The 17787-nt window shown below is 41.4% G+C and overlaps 1 protein-coding gene across 1 annotated transcript in view; it reads right to left on the bottom strand.

Annotated features, from left to right (window-relative positions):
• adamts6 (ADAM metallopeptidase with thrombospondin type 1 motif, 6) overlaps nt 1-17787 on the bottom strand; it is a 169174-nt gene that overhangs the window by 79538 nt on the left and 71849 nt on the right. The window contains exon 12 of the mRNA XM_034191495.1: nt 7593-7700. Coding sequence (XP_034047386.1) covers nt 7593-7700 — 108 coding nt within the window. The remainder of the gene's footprint in view (nt 1-7592; nt 7701-17787) is intronic.

Genomic DNA, 17787 nt, shown 5'->3' with positions numbered 1-17787 from the left:
TTTTATTAACTACACAGATGTATAATAAAACAAATGGTGACTGGTTTATAACACAATAATGAGAGTTTGATGGGAGAGCGAGCAGCACCGCAGCAGCAGCTAGTTTTTTTCACGTGCACGCGCGAAGGAATTGTCCGTGAAGATCATTTTATTAACTACACAGATGTATAATAAAACAAATGGTGACTGCTTTATAACACGATGAGAATTTGATGGGAGAGCGAGCAGCACCGCAGCAGCAGCTAGTTTTTTTCACGTGCACGCGCGAACGAATTGTCCGTGAAGATCATTTTATTAACTACACAGATGTATAATAAAACAAATGATGACTGGTTTATAACACAATAATGAGAGTTTGATGGGAGAGCGAGCAGCACCGCAGCAGCAGCTAGTTTTTTTCACGTGCACGCGCGAAGGAATTGTCCGTGAAGATCATTTTATTAACTACACAGATGTATAATAAAACAAATGGTGACTGCTTTATAACACGATGAGAATTTGAGGGGAGAGCAAGCAGCACCGCAGCAGCAGCTAGTTTTTTTCACGTGCACGCGCGAACGAATTGTCCGTGAAGATCATTTTATTAACTACACAGATGTATAATAAAACAAATGATGACTGGTTTATAACACAATAATGAGAGTTTGATGGGAGAGCGAGCAGCACCGCAGCAGCAGCTAGTTTTTTTCACGTGCACGCGCGAAGGAATTGTCCGTGAAGATCATTTTATTAACTACACAGATGTATAATAAAACAAATGGTGACTGCTTTATAACACGATGAGAATTTGAGGGGAGAGCAAACAGCACCGCAGCAGCAGCTAGTTTTTTTTTTCACGTGCACGCGCAAATGAATCGTCTGTGAAGATCATTTTATTAACTACACAGTATAATAAAACAAATGGTGACTCATTTATAACACAATGATGAGAGTTTGATGGAGAGATAGCGAGGAATGACAGCGGCAGCCAGTTTGTTTTTTCTTTGTTTGTATGTGCGCGCACGAACGGGACAGGAGGTCCTCAAACTGGGTCCTGGAGAGGCAGAAGTACCGCTTAAAGTGGCCGTCATCCAGACACAGCTCCTGCAGCAAATGATGAAACTCCCTGAATTGGGAACGTCTCATGAGGATGTTGTGAACCCAGCGACGCCGCCACTGGCGACGTTTGTCAGCTTTCCACAACAAATACAGCACAGTAACTCGCTCTGCCGTGTTGACTCAACGGCAAGCGGAATAGAAGCTCCTCCTATTTGATGACGCAGGCGAAGTTCCGCAGCGAACGTTTGTGCCCAAGCAGAGCGATACACTGGGTGATGGTGGCACGTCCATCGCCAGGTGAGGGAAGCGAATCTGTGGCGTTGGGTCGCGTGCGGTGTGGACGCGACATGTGGCCCCACGATTCTTACATTATAGATGCGCCCCCTGTCACTGGCTTTGTCTCACTGCGGGGAATTACATTCTTCACTGTAACATTCCCCTCCTATACAAACCATGTAGTGATGTGTTTATTCTTTATCCACTATCTTGAATAGCAAGAAAGGTTTGAAGCCGTTGCAACGACTGCCAAATTATTAATCCTGTTAATCAATATTCTGTCATTTTGTATTGGTGGTGTCCTGTAGAGCATGTGGCGACATGGTGGCCTAGTGGTTAGTGTCTCACAGCGAGAAGGTCCTGGGATCACTTCCCACCTGGTCCTTGATGTGTAGAGGTTGCATGTTCTCCCTGTGTTCCCATGGGTTTCCTACGGGTGCTCCAGCTTCCTCCCACATCCACAGACATGCAGATTAGGTCACTGGTGCCTATGAATTGATTGTAGGTGTCCATGAGCGTGTGAATGGCTCTGTCTGTGTATGTCTGTCTGTCCCTGCATTAGACTAGTGTCCTGTCCAGGATGTACCCCCATGACCCTTGATTGGAGTAAGAAGGTATTGAAAGTGAATGGTTTAATGTTGAGCATAAGGCTGAAGGATAGTTAGTTACATTATAAAAACATAAGCACCAATGAAACAGGTGAACTGGGAGCTGTCTGGAACATCTAGGATATACCAAATTTAAGCTAATAAAAACCCCAGGGGCATGAAATTTTCATGAAGGGGGCGTTTATTGATGATCACTTGCGTACTCATGCATCCATGCATGCTGTACACAGTACGGCTATACGGTACGTACGTACATGCATACTTCATGCAAGAGAAGCAGCGCAGACTCAAAACAAATGTTTTTTGGCATGCAGTAGCTGCTACGCAATTACATAAAATGGCTCAACGCAAACATTTTTACTTGGCAGAGTTCAAGCTAAAAGAAGCAGAACAGAAGAGCACCATGCTGCTCGGGTGTAGGATAGGAAACACATCCGGGAGTGGTGTAGGAACAAGGATAAGCTTGCAACCCTGGCCAAAACAGCAAAACAGCTACTTGGTGGGGGGGGGGGACAGCAGGCGTTTGCGTGACAGGGAAGGTCTGAAATACGAGGGACTGTGGCTGCATAAGCAACATGAGAACCAGAATAGACTTGATAAGATTTTGTGGGAAATGAGGTAGGACTATTTCATTTTCATTTTACTCTGTTCTGTCAGGAATTCACAATTTCACTACATGCAATGTGATGAAAAAAAATCATTGGGGGGAGGGCTTTATTAGAGAGGGAGCGTTTATTAGAGTAAATATGGTAGTGAGTAATGCTGAGTTGTTAATTTTTTTCAATGGCATCGTATAATGTAGGTAAATCTGGAAAGGAGAATATTTGTTATTTTACATTTCAGGTGAGTCTGCAGGATTCTACTCTTTGTGTGTGTGTGTGTGTGTGTGTGTGTGTGTGTGTGTGTGTGTGTGTGTGTGTGTGTGTGTGTGTGTGTGTGTGTGTGTGTGTGTGTGTGTGTGTGTGTGCGCGTGCGTTTCTGTGTGCTCGTGTGTATTCCAGGGGCATAGAGAGAGAAAAAAGTGCTTTTCACATCACTGGTCTTTGATAAATAATCACCTTCTTCATATGTGATCATTTGTTTTCTTTTTCTGCAATATTTGCTGATGTTGATGCTCTGATTAGGAGTCTGAATGGCTGTGATATCAAACCCATGTTTTCTTTTAATCTCTGCTGCTCATTAATGAGAAATGCATTATGTATCTACAGTCTGTGGTAATCTACCTGGTTCTGTTCTGATCCAATGGATTTCAAATTGGTTGTATTAAGGTATCAAGCCACCAAGCAAACAGTGGAGTTGAACAATCGGTCGATGAACAGAATTTGTTAAATGTCTGATAGCATGTCTCTTTCAGGGAGGTTGGTATGGACCAGTACAGCTCAGGAACGTGTCCTTAAACTCCTGCTAGTTTTGAACATGTTCATAATTTTCTGGAGCTCATTTGGACTCTGACCTACACGAGTTTAACTTGATGTAGACTTGTCACATGTCTGCATCCAGTTTCATGCAGAGCATAGAAAGAATCAGTCAGAGTTATGAGGAGCTAATGGACCTGAATGTAGTCCACAGTAACTTGCCAGAACTAGAACCAGTCATTCTCACAAAAGCAAATATCCAACAACACATCTCAAGCATGATTAGTTGGCAACTGGGCAACACCAGTACCTGACATCATCCACACAAACTGACTGAATGAGTCAACAGCACTCCATCAGCATCTGGAAGTACATGTGAATCAATGGCTAACACAGAGCAGAATAAAACTAATCATGAAGGATCCTCACAAGAGTACATCACCACTGAACTACCCTCCAATAACCCGCCTCTCCACAACATGGAGGCTCCTGTCAGGCTCATCACAACCAAGTTGAGCAGGTGCATCAGTCAGTATATGAGTGGAGCACAGAAGACATCAGAAACACATCAAAGCACCAGTTACTGGTCAACAGAACAACCACCCAGGACTCAAAGACCAGACCTTCCTCGTTTGCTGCCTGCAGTGGACTACAGTAGATACAAAGATGGACATGCTGTTATTCTTCCACTGTGTTATCTTGATATGTTATTATACAGGACTATCTGACTGTATCAATGTGTAGCGTATGACCGACTTTAGACAACAAAATATTCATGTTACATTTTTAGACAAGTCTGATTTCATTCATTAAAATCACTGATTGTTCAGCATTTCTAAATGCGGCCACTTTCTCTGGCCAGAAAATCTTAGCTACCTAAAGCATGCAGACACAGTACTGCAGAAAGATCTCTGAATGATGTGTGTGGATACAAGATGAAACCCCCATCTGCATTAAAGAGTCAGTACTCTGCCACGATGGGACCTGATCTTTAATGGCTGATGGCAGTTTGTGGCTGGTGACGTGAACTCATGTACAACAATGGATATTTGAAGCAACCGCCAGTGATGGCTTCAAGATCTGAGGGGAAATTATGCAACCCAGAAGGAGAACTATGAGACAGGCCATACTGTATTTGTAAGATAAAGTATGAAACAGGCCATAAATTACGACCTTACGGGCGCATCCAGTCCGTGGGCCGTACAGAACTCTGCTCTGCGTTCTGTCAGGGTCTGTCTATTACATCCATTTGCCCCCTCCTCCAATCTCTCTCTTGGATCCTGTTGGAAGGGCTTTCCCTTCATTGCATGCTGGGTGAGAAATGGCTGATAGACTTTTTCCTTTGAAGCTATCCTCAGCAAGGGCAGGCAGAGTATGTCACTGGCTCTCCTACTGCTGCTCCAAAGCTGTTCCAAATCCCTGCAGGCTCAACCTGGGGCCCTCTGTGTTGTCCAGGACCCTGTCCGTGGGCCCCGGTCCTCAAAGGCTCCACTGAGCTAATGGTAATCATGGGTGACAGCTCGTGACACCCCCTTATTCTTTGCTTTTAGACCTCGAACCATCACATGACAATAGCTGCCGTAATCCGTATTAAAACTATCTCTTCTAACCTGGCTGGCAACAAACAGTGAACTGATGACCTAAAGCTGGCCATGCTTGCATATGAGGGGGTGTGTGAGCATGCGTGCCCACCCGTTGCATGAAAGCAAACACATGGAACTAGACCCCAGGCCTGGGGCACAGGCAGTGGTTTAGTAGCGCATCCTGTATTTAACAGCTCAAAACACCAGCTATTCTATTGCAGACTGGGATTGTCACATGTACCATTTTAATTCAATGCATCTCAGTACAGTTTGGTTTATTTATACAGCGCCAAATTACAACACAAGTCACCCCAAAGTGCTTCACAAGTTGAAGATCTGACCTTCCCAACTCAATTCCAGTTCAGTTTGTTAACAAAGACATTGCATGTAATAAAATGTTTATTTGTTATTTTCCCACAAAACACCAACCTACAAGAAAGACGCAGTACATTTGTAAAGCCTAAAATCAAAATTCATGGTGCACAGGGGCCACTGAAGACTTGCACCTGATCAAAATCACATCCTGAACACTCAGTAGATGGTTTTCCATTATCTTCCAAACTGTGCAAATCAAAGTTTGTTGTTGTTTTCCATTCAGCTGCTCCCATTTTGTTCAGAGTCGCCACAGCAGATACAGCCAGATCCGCATTGGTATTTGGCACAAGTTTTACACCGGATGCCCTTCCTGACGCAACTCCAGTGTAACCTGGAGAAACATACACAACCGCTGGTGTTCCGAAGAGGTCTCCCATCCAAGTACTAACCAGGTCCCATACTGCTTAGCTTCTGAGATCTGACGGGATCAGACTGACACTGAGCAGACCGGCATTGAAAATATACTTAATGGAAACATGATTTCAAAACAAAAACACAAAAAAAGGGTTTTAAACTTGCATGAGGTGGTTTATTGGGCGATTTGAAAAAAGCTTTATTTTTCAAAATAGCAATGGAAACACTTTTACGCTATTATAGGTCACATGACATTCTACAATACACAACAAGGTACATGTCAATGAAACTTACTAAAGAAGACGTTACGTTAATATGGGATTAACAAAACAATGAAATGGTAATATTGAGGAACGCTGTATGCAGGAGACGTCACAGCATAGTGATAAGACACTAGCTCATAGTGTCCATCATATTCATGACTCCAGCTGGTCAGGTCAGGTCTGAAAGCGTGGGTTCGTGTCATGTGTTGCTGTATCCACTACGCTGCAGAACTTCATTGGGTGCTGGATAGCAACCACCCAGGCAGGTCACCAGTCTATCTCCACCTCATGAAAATAAACATCTGTCTGTTTACAGCCAAGTGATAACTGCTCGTCCCTTGAGCTTTCTCCAATTGCTGGGATCCTCAATACTGAAGCACCTTCACATTGGATCATGCCACACGTGTCACAATGTTCTAGCTAATGTTCAGAGTGCAAGTGGTAGACCTGAGTGTCACTAAATTATTGTTAATTTGAGACAAAGTCAATCCAGGGATCCTCCCAAGATGCTTTGTTTCAAAGTCATTGTTTTAGGTCATTGGTTAGGCAGCATTGAACTCCTCCATCCAGTGACCTCAAGACTCCATAAGCTCTTCCCAGACATCTCTCAGAGTCAAAGGCCAATGACCCAGAGAGACAAAGGTCACTGTTGAGATAATGTGAATTTCTCTACATGGGGTGTCTGGTCACTAGAAGGCACTACGGTGCTGCATCCTCAAAATATTGAGAAAAGGAAATCTATCATCTATCTATCTATCTAATTAATAAATACATATGGTAGAATAGAATAGAGCCTTGATTGTCATTGCACATATATACATACAACGAAACTTGTCCTCTGCATTTAACCATCCTTATTACATTTAGACACAATCCAACCACTAGGGGCAGTGTGCAGCCACAGTCCGGTGCCCGGGGACCAACTCCAGATGTAGAGACACTGCCTTGGTCAGGGGCAGAGGAAGGAACAGACTGTAAATAAGCATGTTTTTGATTTTGGTTTGATCAGAGTCAGAGTATGTAAGTGCCTGTCAGTGTACATTTAAATGTGTTCCAACACTTCATTTCAGTGTGTTTTATTTCATTTCAATTAGTGAGAGAAAAGCCCACTTCCTGTTGAGTCGACAGTCATATGAAAGTCTACAGAATGTCATAAACCTTTCACAATCATGTGATCTGAGGCTGGGTTTTAATTTGCGCATCAAACCTTCCCTCAGGGATGCAGCTCTGTCCATCTTGGACCAACTGGCATCATTCTTCATGTTTTTTGATCTACTTTTATTGGACAGTGGACAAATCATTCAAGGCAGGAGTTTCACTCAAGAGCAGACGCCAGAAAAAGTATTGGTACACCAACGAGCACCACAGCTGTTGAGTTCCAAGTCCAAACCCTTCCTGCTGTGAAGAAACAGTGCTAACCACTATTTAATTTAACCAGGTTAGTCCCACTAACCTGCATGTCTTTGGATGTGGGAGGAAGCTGGAGCACCCGGAGGGAACCCACACAAACACAGAAAGGCCACAGGTGGGAATTGATCCCATGACCTTCTTGCTATGAGGAAACAGTCCTAACCACTAAGACACCGTGCCACCATGACAGAACATGAGTAAGAATAACACCCAATTCAGTTTCACTGCTGTGATTTTTGCCTCAAATCTGGTTCCAGTTCAGTTTCTGCTTAGAACCCCAACAGTGCTCCAGCGGTCACGTTTGCACCGATTTAACTAAGACAAACTTACCCCTTTCTCAATGCTGCCGGTCTGGCACAGAGTCCCTTCTGCAGCGGGGATACTGTTGGTAACACAGCGGTTACTTTTGCTAAGACACCAGAGCTCTCTACACACTTCCTAGGAAAAAAGGCAAAAGCAAGTTGGTCAGAATAAATCATTTCATCACAAATTCAAGGGGACTGAATTTCCTGATCAGACACAGAACCACTGACGTGTCAGCAGCATTTTGTTGTTTTCTGTGGATATTTGTCAGTAAGACAGTTCAAAATCAAATCAGATAAGAACAGCTGATGAGAACGCATCAAGAGTATTGAGAGACGTCTAACGTCGAGGACCCATGTGCTTTGGATCATAGCTCATTTTGAGCAATAGTCAAAGGGTCATCGGCACTCTTAATGTTCTCTTATGAGAAATGAACAGTCAGCTGGATCCACACCATGACTAACATTTGCTCAGGTTCACTCCAGGACCACACGGGGCTGTGACATCAGTTCATTCAGACTCTTAGGGGAAATCAAGACTGAGCAAGAGGCCTCCACGTGTCTGCGATAAAGGCAGCCTAACAAATTTCTTTTGTGTGACTGAGTGTTCTAAATAAATATACGTCGTCGTCTCCTCCTCGCTCTGCAACATAAGGAGAATCCATTTAGATTGGTAAAGGAAGAGAGAGAGAGAGAGACAGAGAGAAGAAGAGAGAGAGACAGAGAGACAGAGCAAGAGAGTGTGTGTGAAGACAATGCTAAGTTGCCCCTTAATAAATAAAACTGTAACATGAACAAGGCCAACTCTCCGCAACTGTGCATTAGATTTCCCATTCACCCAAACTGGGTCAGCTCACATTTCAACTTCAAAGGTTTTTACAGGACAATTGTGTGTGGGAGACGAGCAGGCCCATGAAAGAGAGTTATGATCCCACGCACAGATTGTGACCCCCGTGTCAGTAAATATGCCATGGCCCTCCACCTTGGAGAGCCTATCCAGATTAAATAAAGCGGCAAACTGCCACTCTGGTTGCAACAACTTCTCTCTACCAGCTGGTTTCAATAAGCCACCCTGCTGCTCCATTCACAATCCCGGCTAAAAGGTCAGCGGGCCGGGCCTTAATGAACATAGACGTGGGCCTCCCAAATTTATGCTAAGAAAGAACAAGGTGACAATAAAAAGTGCAGGAGCACTTTGTGATGGTGTCTCGAACGCAACCATCAAAAGGTGTTTGTATTTCACACCTTCACCTTGCAGTACTGCTCAGGCCTGAAGAGAAATCCCGCGGCTCGTCCATCTGTGTTGATAGCTTTAAGCACAGACTGGTGGGCTCACCGAGCCGTACAAAGGAGTGATTGAGACCAAATTATTGGGATCAATTCCTCTTCTAGCCTCTGTGTTACATTTCACACATCTGACAGAGATTCTTTCTTGCCCTCACACTTCAAGGCCTTTAAAACCTTTAGAAGAAGATCAATAATGGAGCCAAAGTCCAAAATCATGTGTCTGTTTGTACTGGGAGGTATTCATGTGATTTTTGCAAGAACACACTTGATTTATTGGAATATAAATTGCACCAGAGTATTAGTCACACCGTTTCTTCTGTATGTGGAAATCACTTTTCATGGACCAAAACAGCCGCTGAGTGCTGTTTCTGAACGCTCTATTCAGCAACAAGTGACTCAGCTAGAAAAATTGGTACCGGACCATAAATCAGCAAGGTGTAGCAAGGTTTTTCACCTTTTTAACTAAAGACACTTCAAGTGTTTCCTGTTACTTGTCATCATAACGTCATAGCATAGCAGCATTACAAAGTCCTGGATCCACTCCTGCAGCGTTTCTCTTGGTGACAAGTTTAACAATTGGCATGAACTCAGCATCACATGTGCACACCACAGTGTGTGCTGTTATTTAGCATAAGGACCTTTAAATTCCAAAAATAAGCAAGATGGACAAATAAACACATGTTGGACATGTGTTGAAGCAGTTTGGACAAAATAAATAATTCAATGGACACGGACGGAGAGGTGAACAGTGGATTTAGGCAGGAAAACCTTAACGTGTGGTGTGTGCCTGAAAGGACTTTTAAATTCTAAAAATAAACAAGATGAAAAACAAAACAAAACATATTGTATGTATTTGATGCAGATGAACATGGACTGCTGGCAATTGGCACTGGAAATACTACAATAAAAATATCAGTCTGTGATGTCATGAAACTGCTGAACTGGGTCATATGTTAAACCACAGCCTAGCCTTCTTAAAATGTTTAAATCCCAGCCTTCTTAAGCTGAGTGTAGATAATGACTAGCTTGTCTGTCACAGAATCACTATTTATCTGCCGGCCTTACACGCGGTGTGGCTGACATACTTGCTTGTGGCAAGTCTACTGAATACCATTGGCCTGCTCAGTTGTCCGGCCATCACTATTTCTTAAAGCTCTTATAGCCTTTAACTCATCATATCCTCACTCAAATTAGCTTATTCACTTAAAAGCACAAGTGAAGGATTGTCTTAAGGGTCATCAGGTTCGCTTCACTGGGCCGAGACCACCGAGAAGGCACAAGAGCGCGTCTGACATCCCAGAACTACTCTCCAAGCTAACCATGTTAGATACCCTTAAGTGACACCACCTGAATCTACCAAACCTTATAACAAAGCTCATGCAACAGAATCAAGGCTAATGATATCTTTTCATTTGCATCAAAATTAAAAATTTTCTATCTGACTTGCTTAAGTGCTTTGGAAACCCACTGAAGTTGGAGCAAAGTTCTGACCACATCCATCTACCCTGAATTCATACAGAGCTGAAAACTGTAAAAACTGATATCTAAGAAAGTTTAAAAAAAGCCCTATTTAAACAAAAATTGACTTAATTTTGTCTAAAAAGAAAAAAATAATCTTGTCAAGCATTTTTATATTAAAAAAATGTCTATTTTAAGACAGAGGCTAATCTGAAAATAAGAATTCTGTCTAGTTTTAAGGCACATTTTGATTATTCAGTGCCAGACATTTTGCAAGTTTTGAGAATTCGAACCAAGTCAATTTTTATTACCCCACCGGTAGATTTTTTATTTTTATTTTTGCTTAATACAAGACAATTTGGCTAGATTTTGGATTATTTGTCTTATTTTGAGAGGGACAGTTTTTTCAGTGAATATGGCAGAACGTTTGAGATCAATATAAATAAGGATCAGTGGCCACCAAGACCCTACGATTAGCAACAAGGCTTCAAAAATCACATACAAACAAAAAGTCTACTTCACACGTCCCTGCCTGCGCAAGTCCAGACATGTATCACTGTGCCAATATTACTACATAAACTATACAAAAACATACTGAGAAATTATGTTAAAAGATGTCAACATTGTCCAAAAATAGGTAGCCTGGTAAATCAGACCCATCTCCTATTTGCAAACAAATTCGCTTTGCAAAAGGGTCTGGTCCCCTCCCATTTACTGCCAAAATATAGGCCAAGCCAATCTCAACCTTTGAGGAGAGCCAAAGAGTTTCTGTTTGGCTCCAGCTGATATGGAGCAATTATTTGAAACAGCTCTCACTTCTGTTTCGAACGACCTGGATAATATCAAGTCTGCAAAAGAAAGAAAGAAAAAAGATGTGTTTGCCTTACTCCCAGTTGCGTGTTTGTTGACTCTAGCCTGGTTGCCGCTCTGCCTAGGCCACAAGCTTTGTTGCCCTAACTGGTTGTATGTCTGTCCAATAGTGCCCAGGGATCTGATGGTTCTGTCCTCAGGAAATGAAATATGACAACCAAACTAATTCTCAAACTTTGTCGTGTCAGACTACGAAGTAGGAGGTTTCACTCACCCTCACCTCTGTGTACCAGAATCAGCTGAATAACCAATAGTTTTTATGTTCTTACTGATGGATGATGATTTTTGGCCATCATACATCATACTGTTGTGAGCAGATGACATTGGCACAGATATGCATTTCACACAGTCATAATTCTTTCCTTGATGAAGTCTTCAGTATTATGTAGTCACACTGTCACACTTTATCATTATCACTTTATTGTTATTCATCTACATAAACAGAAATCATAGTGAAAGGTTCTTACAAATCATAGAACATGATCAGCTAGATTTTTAAATAAATCAACAATGCAATATTATACAAATAATGAATGTTTATGAGTTCAATGGTATGACTATTTCATGATGAAATGTTCTATCTTTCACCGAATTAAATATTCCTTCCATTGAAAGCATGTAAAAACATTCATCATTTGTTTTATATCAAAATAGATCCTTGTCATTTGATATTTTATTCATTTATAAACAACAGAAAAGGGACTTACATTTTGGTGTTCCACTGCTGCTAAAGTCCAACACAAACTTTAAATACAAAAAGTCCAAAATTGTTCTCAGTCAACTTGCAACAAACAATTCTGAGGCTGTAGTCTGTGAAGCACTGACGTCATGTACAGACTGCTGTCTGCACCTTCTCACTCCAGCAAAAAATTGTATCAGAATGTGTTGAGGTTTTCATCCGAACTTCATCCTCTTCATCCTAACAGCTCTTCATTGCTGCTCTTGGTGTTTGAATTGCCCTTTGGGGACAAATAAAGCTTTTTCAATTGAATTTGAATTGAATTCATGCCTCCAGGTGGTTTACGACGTACAGGGTTTGTTTGTGTGTGTGTGTGTGTGTGTGTGTGTGTGTGTGTGCGTGTGTGTGTGTGTGTGTGTGTGTGTTAGAAAAATTAGCGCCCTCAATTAGCTCTTTCAAATCATCGTCCGTCAGCTAAACAAACATGTTTAGCTGAACACTTGTCCCCACTAGTGTGTGTGGGTGGGGTTCACAGTGTGCAATGGTACAAAAAATATGGAACCAAATTTGCACGCTAAATGTAACACAACACAAATGGGATGAATAGTCCATGTCACGTGACATACAAAGCACCAATAAAATGACAAGGATCCACTCAGCCATTACGTAATATTTGAAATTGTCGCTTTGGCTACTTTTATTTTTCAATCTGGTTCATCATGTCACAGAACTGTGGGTAAATACAAGTGGAAAATAGTCTAATCAGTACATCTGACTTCTGTACACACACCAGTGCGATATAAAGTGCACCGAGGATATTGGCTTTTGGCGATGATTATGTATGGAAGCTCACTGTGTATATGATTGTTGTGTATATAGCCTTGGCATTTTGCATGTTCTCCAAATCACAGGGAATAATCAGCTAACAGCCAAATATTGGTATTTTAATTCAGTGTAAATCAAAAGGCATTACAAATAATATAAACAGATTATATATGTAGACTGTCACTAAAATGTGTATTCCAGATGTTATGTAGACTAGATACTCATATTTAGTGATAAAGTGTCCAGTGAGTCAGGGTGGATTTAAAGAATTTGACAACTTTCTACACATTTCAAAAATTTTATGCATAAAGATTAATTACTGAACTGATAACAATTGATTGCCATGCGTGAACGTGTCAGAGGGACCAATTCAGAGAGACACATGAAAAAGCTGTCACCTATTCACCTGTTTTGGTGCAATTTTTTGTCTCTGCCGACTCTCCACCAGTCCCGCCCCAGTGAGATACTACCCTTACTGTATGGTTGTGAGACTTACAGACACTACTAGTGACCTCAGGACTAGATGTCTTTGGAATTAGGTCTCTTTGGAATAACTGAAATAACTTTGTGTCAAACAAAAGGCTGGATACTGGGAGGAGTATCACTTGCATTGTGAGCGAACGTCAGCTTTAACATTTTGGCCATGTGGCGCGTTACTGTGGGTGTGTTCCAGCACACAGGTGCTTCAGTGCTGAGAACCCCAGTGGCCGGAAAGGCTAGCTAAAGGGGTGCACATGTTTCATCTGATTGCAGCACATAGATGGTTTCTTTCGAGAAATGTAGATGGACTGGTTGTCTGCCTGGGTGGTTGCCATCCAGGACCTAAGGCGGTTCTGTACTGTTTAAGGATGTGACGTCACACCTGAATTCATCACTATTATAAATCTGATAACTGTCATGTAGAAAATAATCACAATATAGATGAAAGAAATTGAAATGGGCCCCTTTTCCAAAATTCCTTTTGTCTTATTACACAATGAGAATCTGCTCCACACATACGTTTATTCCAGGTCAATAAGGTCAGCAAACCCAGTGCAATGATCAAGTGTAAATTAAAAATTAAGGCAAGACACCAAATTTAATATGCAACATAATTTTACTCTGTTAACCAATTTCAAAGTGCCACAAAAAAAAAAAAAAGGTTTCATAGCACATAAAAGTGCTGTAAAGCACCAAAAGCATTTTCCCTCTATGACAAGTCCAAGAAACACTTTTGGCACCATTTTTGTGGTATATAACCTTTTTTCATCTGAAAACTCCACTGTTCCAGCAAAAATCTAATTTAAAACTATTTTATGAATTGTGTGTTCAGATTTATTTTTAGAATGGCTGTCAAAGTTAATGCAATAATAACTGGTTAATGCAAATTCTTTTGCTGCCACTAATCTTGTTTTGACTCACAGTTAAACTCACGCACCTCCTGTGACCCTCGGCTCGTGCCGTATCGTGGGTCATCAGGAAGCCATGCAGCAGAAACAAACCTGCAGCAGAAATGCCTGATTAAGGGGTTTTTGATTGATCTGTTTAGGATTAATTAAACCTGAGTCACCACATTAGAGCGCCTATGTTGTCTGCTTCTCTGTAAGTCCAGTGTCCGCTCTTTAAACACGCACGCCTCGCTGTTTTATTAGAGCAGTCAAAGTTAGAAAAAGCACACACACATCACTTCAAATACACCCTAAGTCTCTTTGTGATGAATAGCGAGTGTGTGATATGATGATATGACTCTCACGGCCAATCATGTAGTGAGTTCAACAAAAACAAACAAACAAAACTGAAGTTTTTCTCACCGTTATTTGTTTAACTCCAGTTTACACAGACACGGAGCCAGACAGAGGAGTGGAAGCCCCCCCCCCCCCCCCCCCCCCCCCCACTGCAGTAAAGGTCCACTTTTGAAGACATATTAAAGACATCTTTCAAAATGCAGTAGTGTTCAGAATAATAGTAGTGCTATGTGACTAAAAAGATTAATCCAGGTTTTGAGTATATTTCTTATTGTTACATGGGAAACAAGGTACCAGTAGATTCAGTAGATTCTCACAAATCCAACAAGACCAAGCATTCATGATATGCACACTCTTAAGGCTATGAAATTGGGCTATTAGTAAAAAAAAAAAAGTAGAAAAGGGGGTGTTGACAATAATAGTAGTGTGGCATTCAGTCAGTGAGTTTGTCAATTTTGTGGAACAAACAGGTGTGAATCAGGTGTCCCCTATTTAAGGATGAAGCCAGCACCTGTTGAACATGCTTTTCTCTTTGAAAGCCTGAGGAAAATGGGACGTTCAAGACATTGTTCAGAAGAACAGCGTAGTTTGATTAAAAAGTTGATTGGAGAGGGGAAAACTTATACACAGGTGCAAAAAATTATAGGCTGTTCATCTACAATGATCTCCAATGCTTTAAAATGGACAAAAAAAAAAAAGACGCGTGGAAGAAAACGGAAAGCAACCATCAAAATGGATAGAAGAATAACCAGAATGGCAAAGGCTCACCCATTGATCAGCTGCAGGATGATCAAAGACAGTCTGGAGTTACCTATAAGTGCTGTGACAGTTAGAAGACGCCTGTGTGAAGCTAATTTATTTGCAAGAATCCCCCGCAAAGTCCCTCTGTTAAATAAAAGACGTGCAGAAGAGGTTACAATTTGCCAAAGAACACATCAACTGGCCTAAAGAGAAATGGAGGAATATTTTGTGGACCGATGAGAGTAAAATTGTTCTTTTTGGGTCCAAGGGCCGCAGACGGTTTGTGAGACGACCCCCAAACTCTGAATTCAAGCCACAGTTCACAGTGTAGACAGTGAAGCATGGTGGTGCAAGCATCATGATATGGGCATGTTTCTCCTACTATGGTGTTTGGCTTATATATCACATACCAGGTATCATGGATCAGTTTGGATATGTCAAAATACTTGAAGAGGTCATGTTGCCTTATGCTGAAGAGGACATGCCCTTGAAATGGGTGTTTCAACAAGACAATGACCACAAGCACACTAGTAAACCAGAAAAATCTTGGTTCCAAACCAACAAAATTAATGTCTTGCAGATTTGAAGAAATCATGAAAAACTGTGGTTATACAACTAAATACTAGTTTAGTGATTCACAGGATTGCTAAAAAAGCAGTTTGAACATAATAGTTTTGAGTTTGTAGCGTCAACAGCAGATGCTACTATTATTGTGAACACCCCCTTTTCTACTTTTTTTTTTTTTACTAATACCCCAATTTCATAGCCTTAAGAGTGTGCATATCATGAATGCTTGGTCTTGTTGGATTTGTGAGAATCTACTGAATCTACTGGTACCTTGTTTCCCATGTAACAATAAGAAATATACTCAAAACCTGGATTAATCTTTTTAGTCACATAGCACTACTATTATTCTGAACACTACTGTACAAGAAGAGGAAGAAAAAGAAGAAGAAAAGATGGAGGAATGACTATTTTCATGAACAAAAACAGTGGAACTGATGAGACATAAAAATAAAATCTATTTGCATATATAAATACATAAATAAATAAGATTACAAACATTATGGGGCTTTTCCACAGAGCGCTGTTCATTCCCGTTACATCCCAAATAGCAAACCAGAGTGTGTTTTGAACTGTCACAGTAACGTCTTGATCCATCTTTGTTAATCTTGAACAAATTTGGTAAACATAGCAGTCACAGTCATCACAGGCACCCAATTTCATCCTGATTTGCCAAATTGTTGCTAGTGCGTGGTAACTTCCAGGTGTTCATAGTATTAACAGCTTCAGTCATGTTTGAACATCTTTAAACTGGGTAGTTCTAGTGAGTGCATCTTGAAATATGTTTGACTGTGTTCCATCGCGGTCAACGTTTGAAACAGAAGCGGCGTCAGTTGTGGTTCTGGCCGAGCGTGCAGCTCCTTACTTTTCTTTTCAGGCTGGTTGCCAGGTCTGCACTTTGTAAGCCAGCCTGTTAGGAGGCAAGCCGAAGTGAGCTGTTCCTTCCCGTTTTTGCACTTTTTTTTTGGATCGTGGGTGATCGCAGTAGGACAGCGCCCTGTGGAATAGAGGCGATAAGAAGCAGCTTGGATTGAAGATAAAATAATGTGTAATTAATTTGAGATGAATCATAATTAATTAAATGGTAAATGGACTGCATTTATATTGCGCTTTTCCATCTGCATCAGACGCTCAAAGTGCTTTACAATTATGCCTCACATTCACCCCGATGTCAGGGTGCTGCCATACAAGGCGCTCACTACACACCGGGAGCAATAGGGGATTAAAGGCCTTGCCCAAGGCCCTTAGTGATTTTCCAATCAGGTGGGGATTTGAACCCATGATCTTCTGGACTCAAGCCCAACACCTTAACCACTAGACCATCACCTCACATTAATTGCGAGTTAAATATTGGCCATTCATGCAATGAATCGCAATTCAATATTTTTATTGATAGACAGCCCTAATTTTTAGTTGTTTTCTGGGTTTTTCATTGTGTTTCATCATATTCATGTTTTTAATTTTGTTGCTAAGGGCCCCTTCACACATAACACGAAAGACACAGAAACCGGAAGAAAATCCACGAACCAAACACGAAATGGGGAACCATGAACCACATCGTGAGGGACACACGGTTGCACAGGTGTGCACGACACACCGTGTCGGGAGGACCAGTTCAGTGAGATTCCACATGAGAAAGTTATCGCCTTTTTGTCTGATGTGTCTCCTCCTACTCTCCACCAGTTGTGTGTCAGTGAGATACTACCCTTATGGTGACACTTTAAAAACAGTATCATTGTGTAAAATGTTGAAGACAAAAAAGATGACTGTGATTCTATTTAACAGTGACATAAGTTCAGATCTAATGCGTGCCTTCGACTTTTATCAGCTCCTGTGGTCACACCTCCCCGTATGTCTGCACAAAAGACACTCAGATGAAAAGCTACAACTTTCTGTGGAATCAGTGCAAATGCTGAAATCCACTCCAGTCATAAATGGCTGCCTTTCATGCAGATCTAAAGCCTTAATTATGAGCTTAAGGGCCAAAATAAGAGGGGTTGATTTAAGGCTGTTATAATCTGCTGTCAGATATTCCTTTCAATGAAATGAAATAACTCGATGATCTAAGTTAATCT

The sequence above is a fragment of the Thalassophryne amazonica genome, chromosome 17 (assembly GCF_902500255.1).
Source record: "Thalassophryne amazonica chromosome 17, fThaAma1.1, whole genome shotgun sequence".
In the NCBI taxonomy this organism is placed as follows: domain Eukaryota; kingdom Metazoa; phylum Chordata; class Actinopteri; order Batrachoidiformes; family Batrachoididae; genus Thalassophryne; species Thalassophryne amazonica.
Note: the sequence above shows the minus strand (reverse complement) of the source record. Positions and strands in the feature narration are given on the sequence as shown.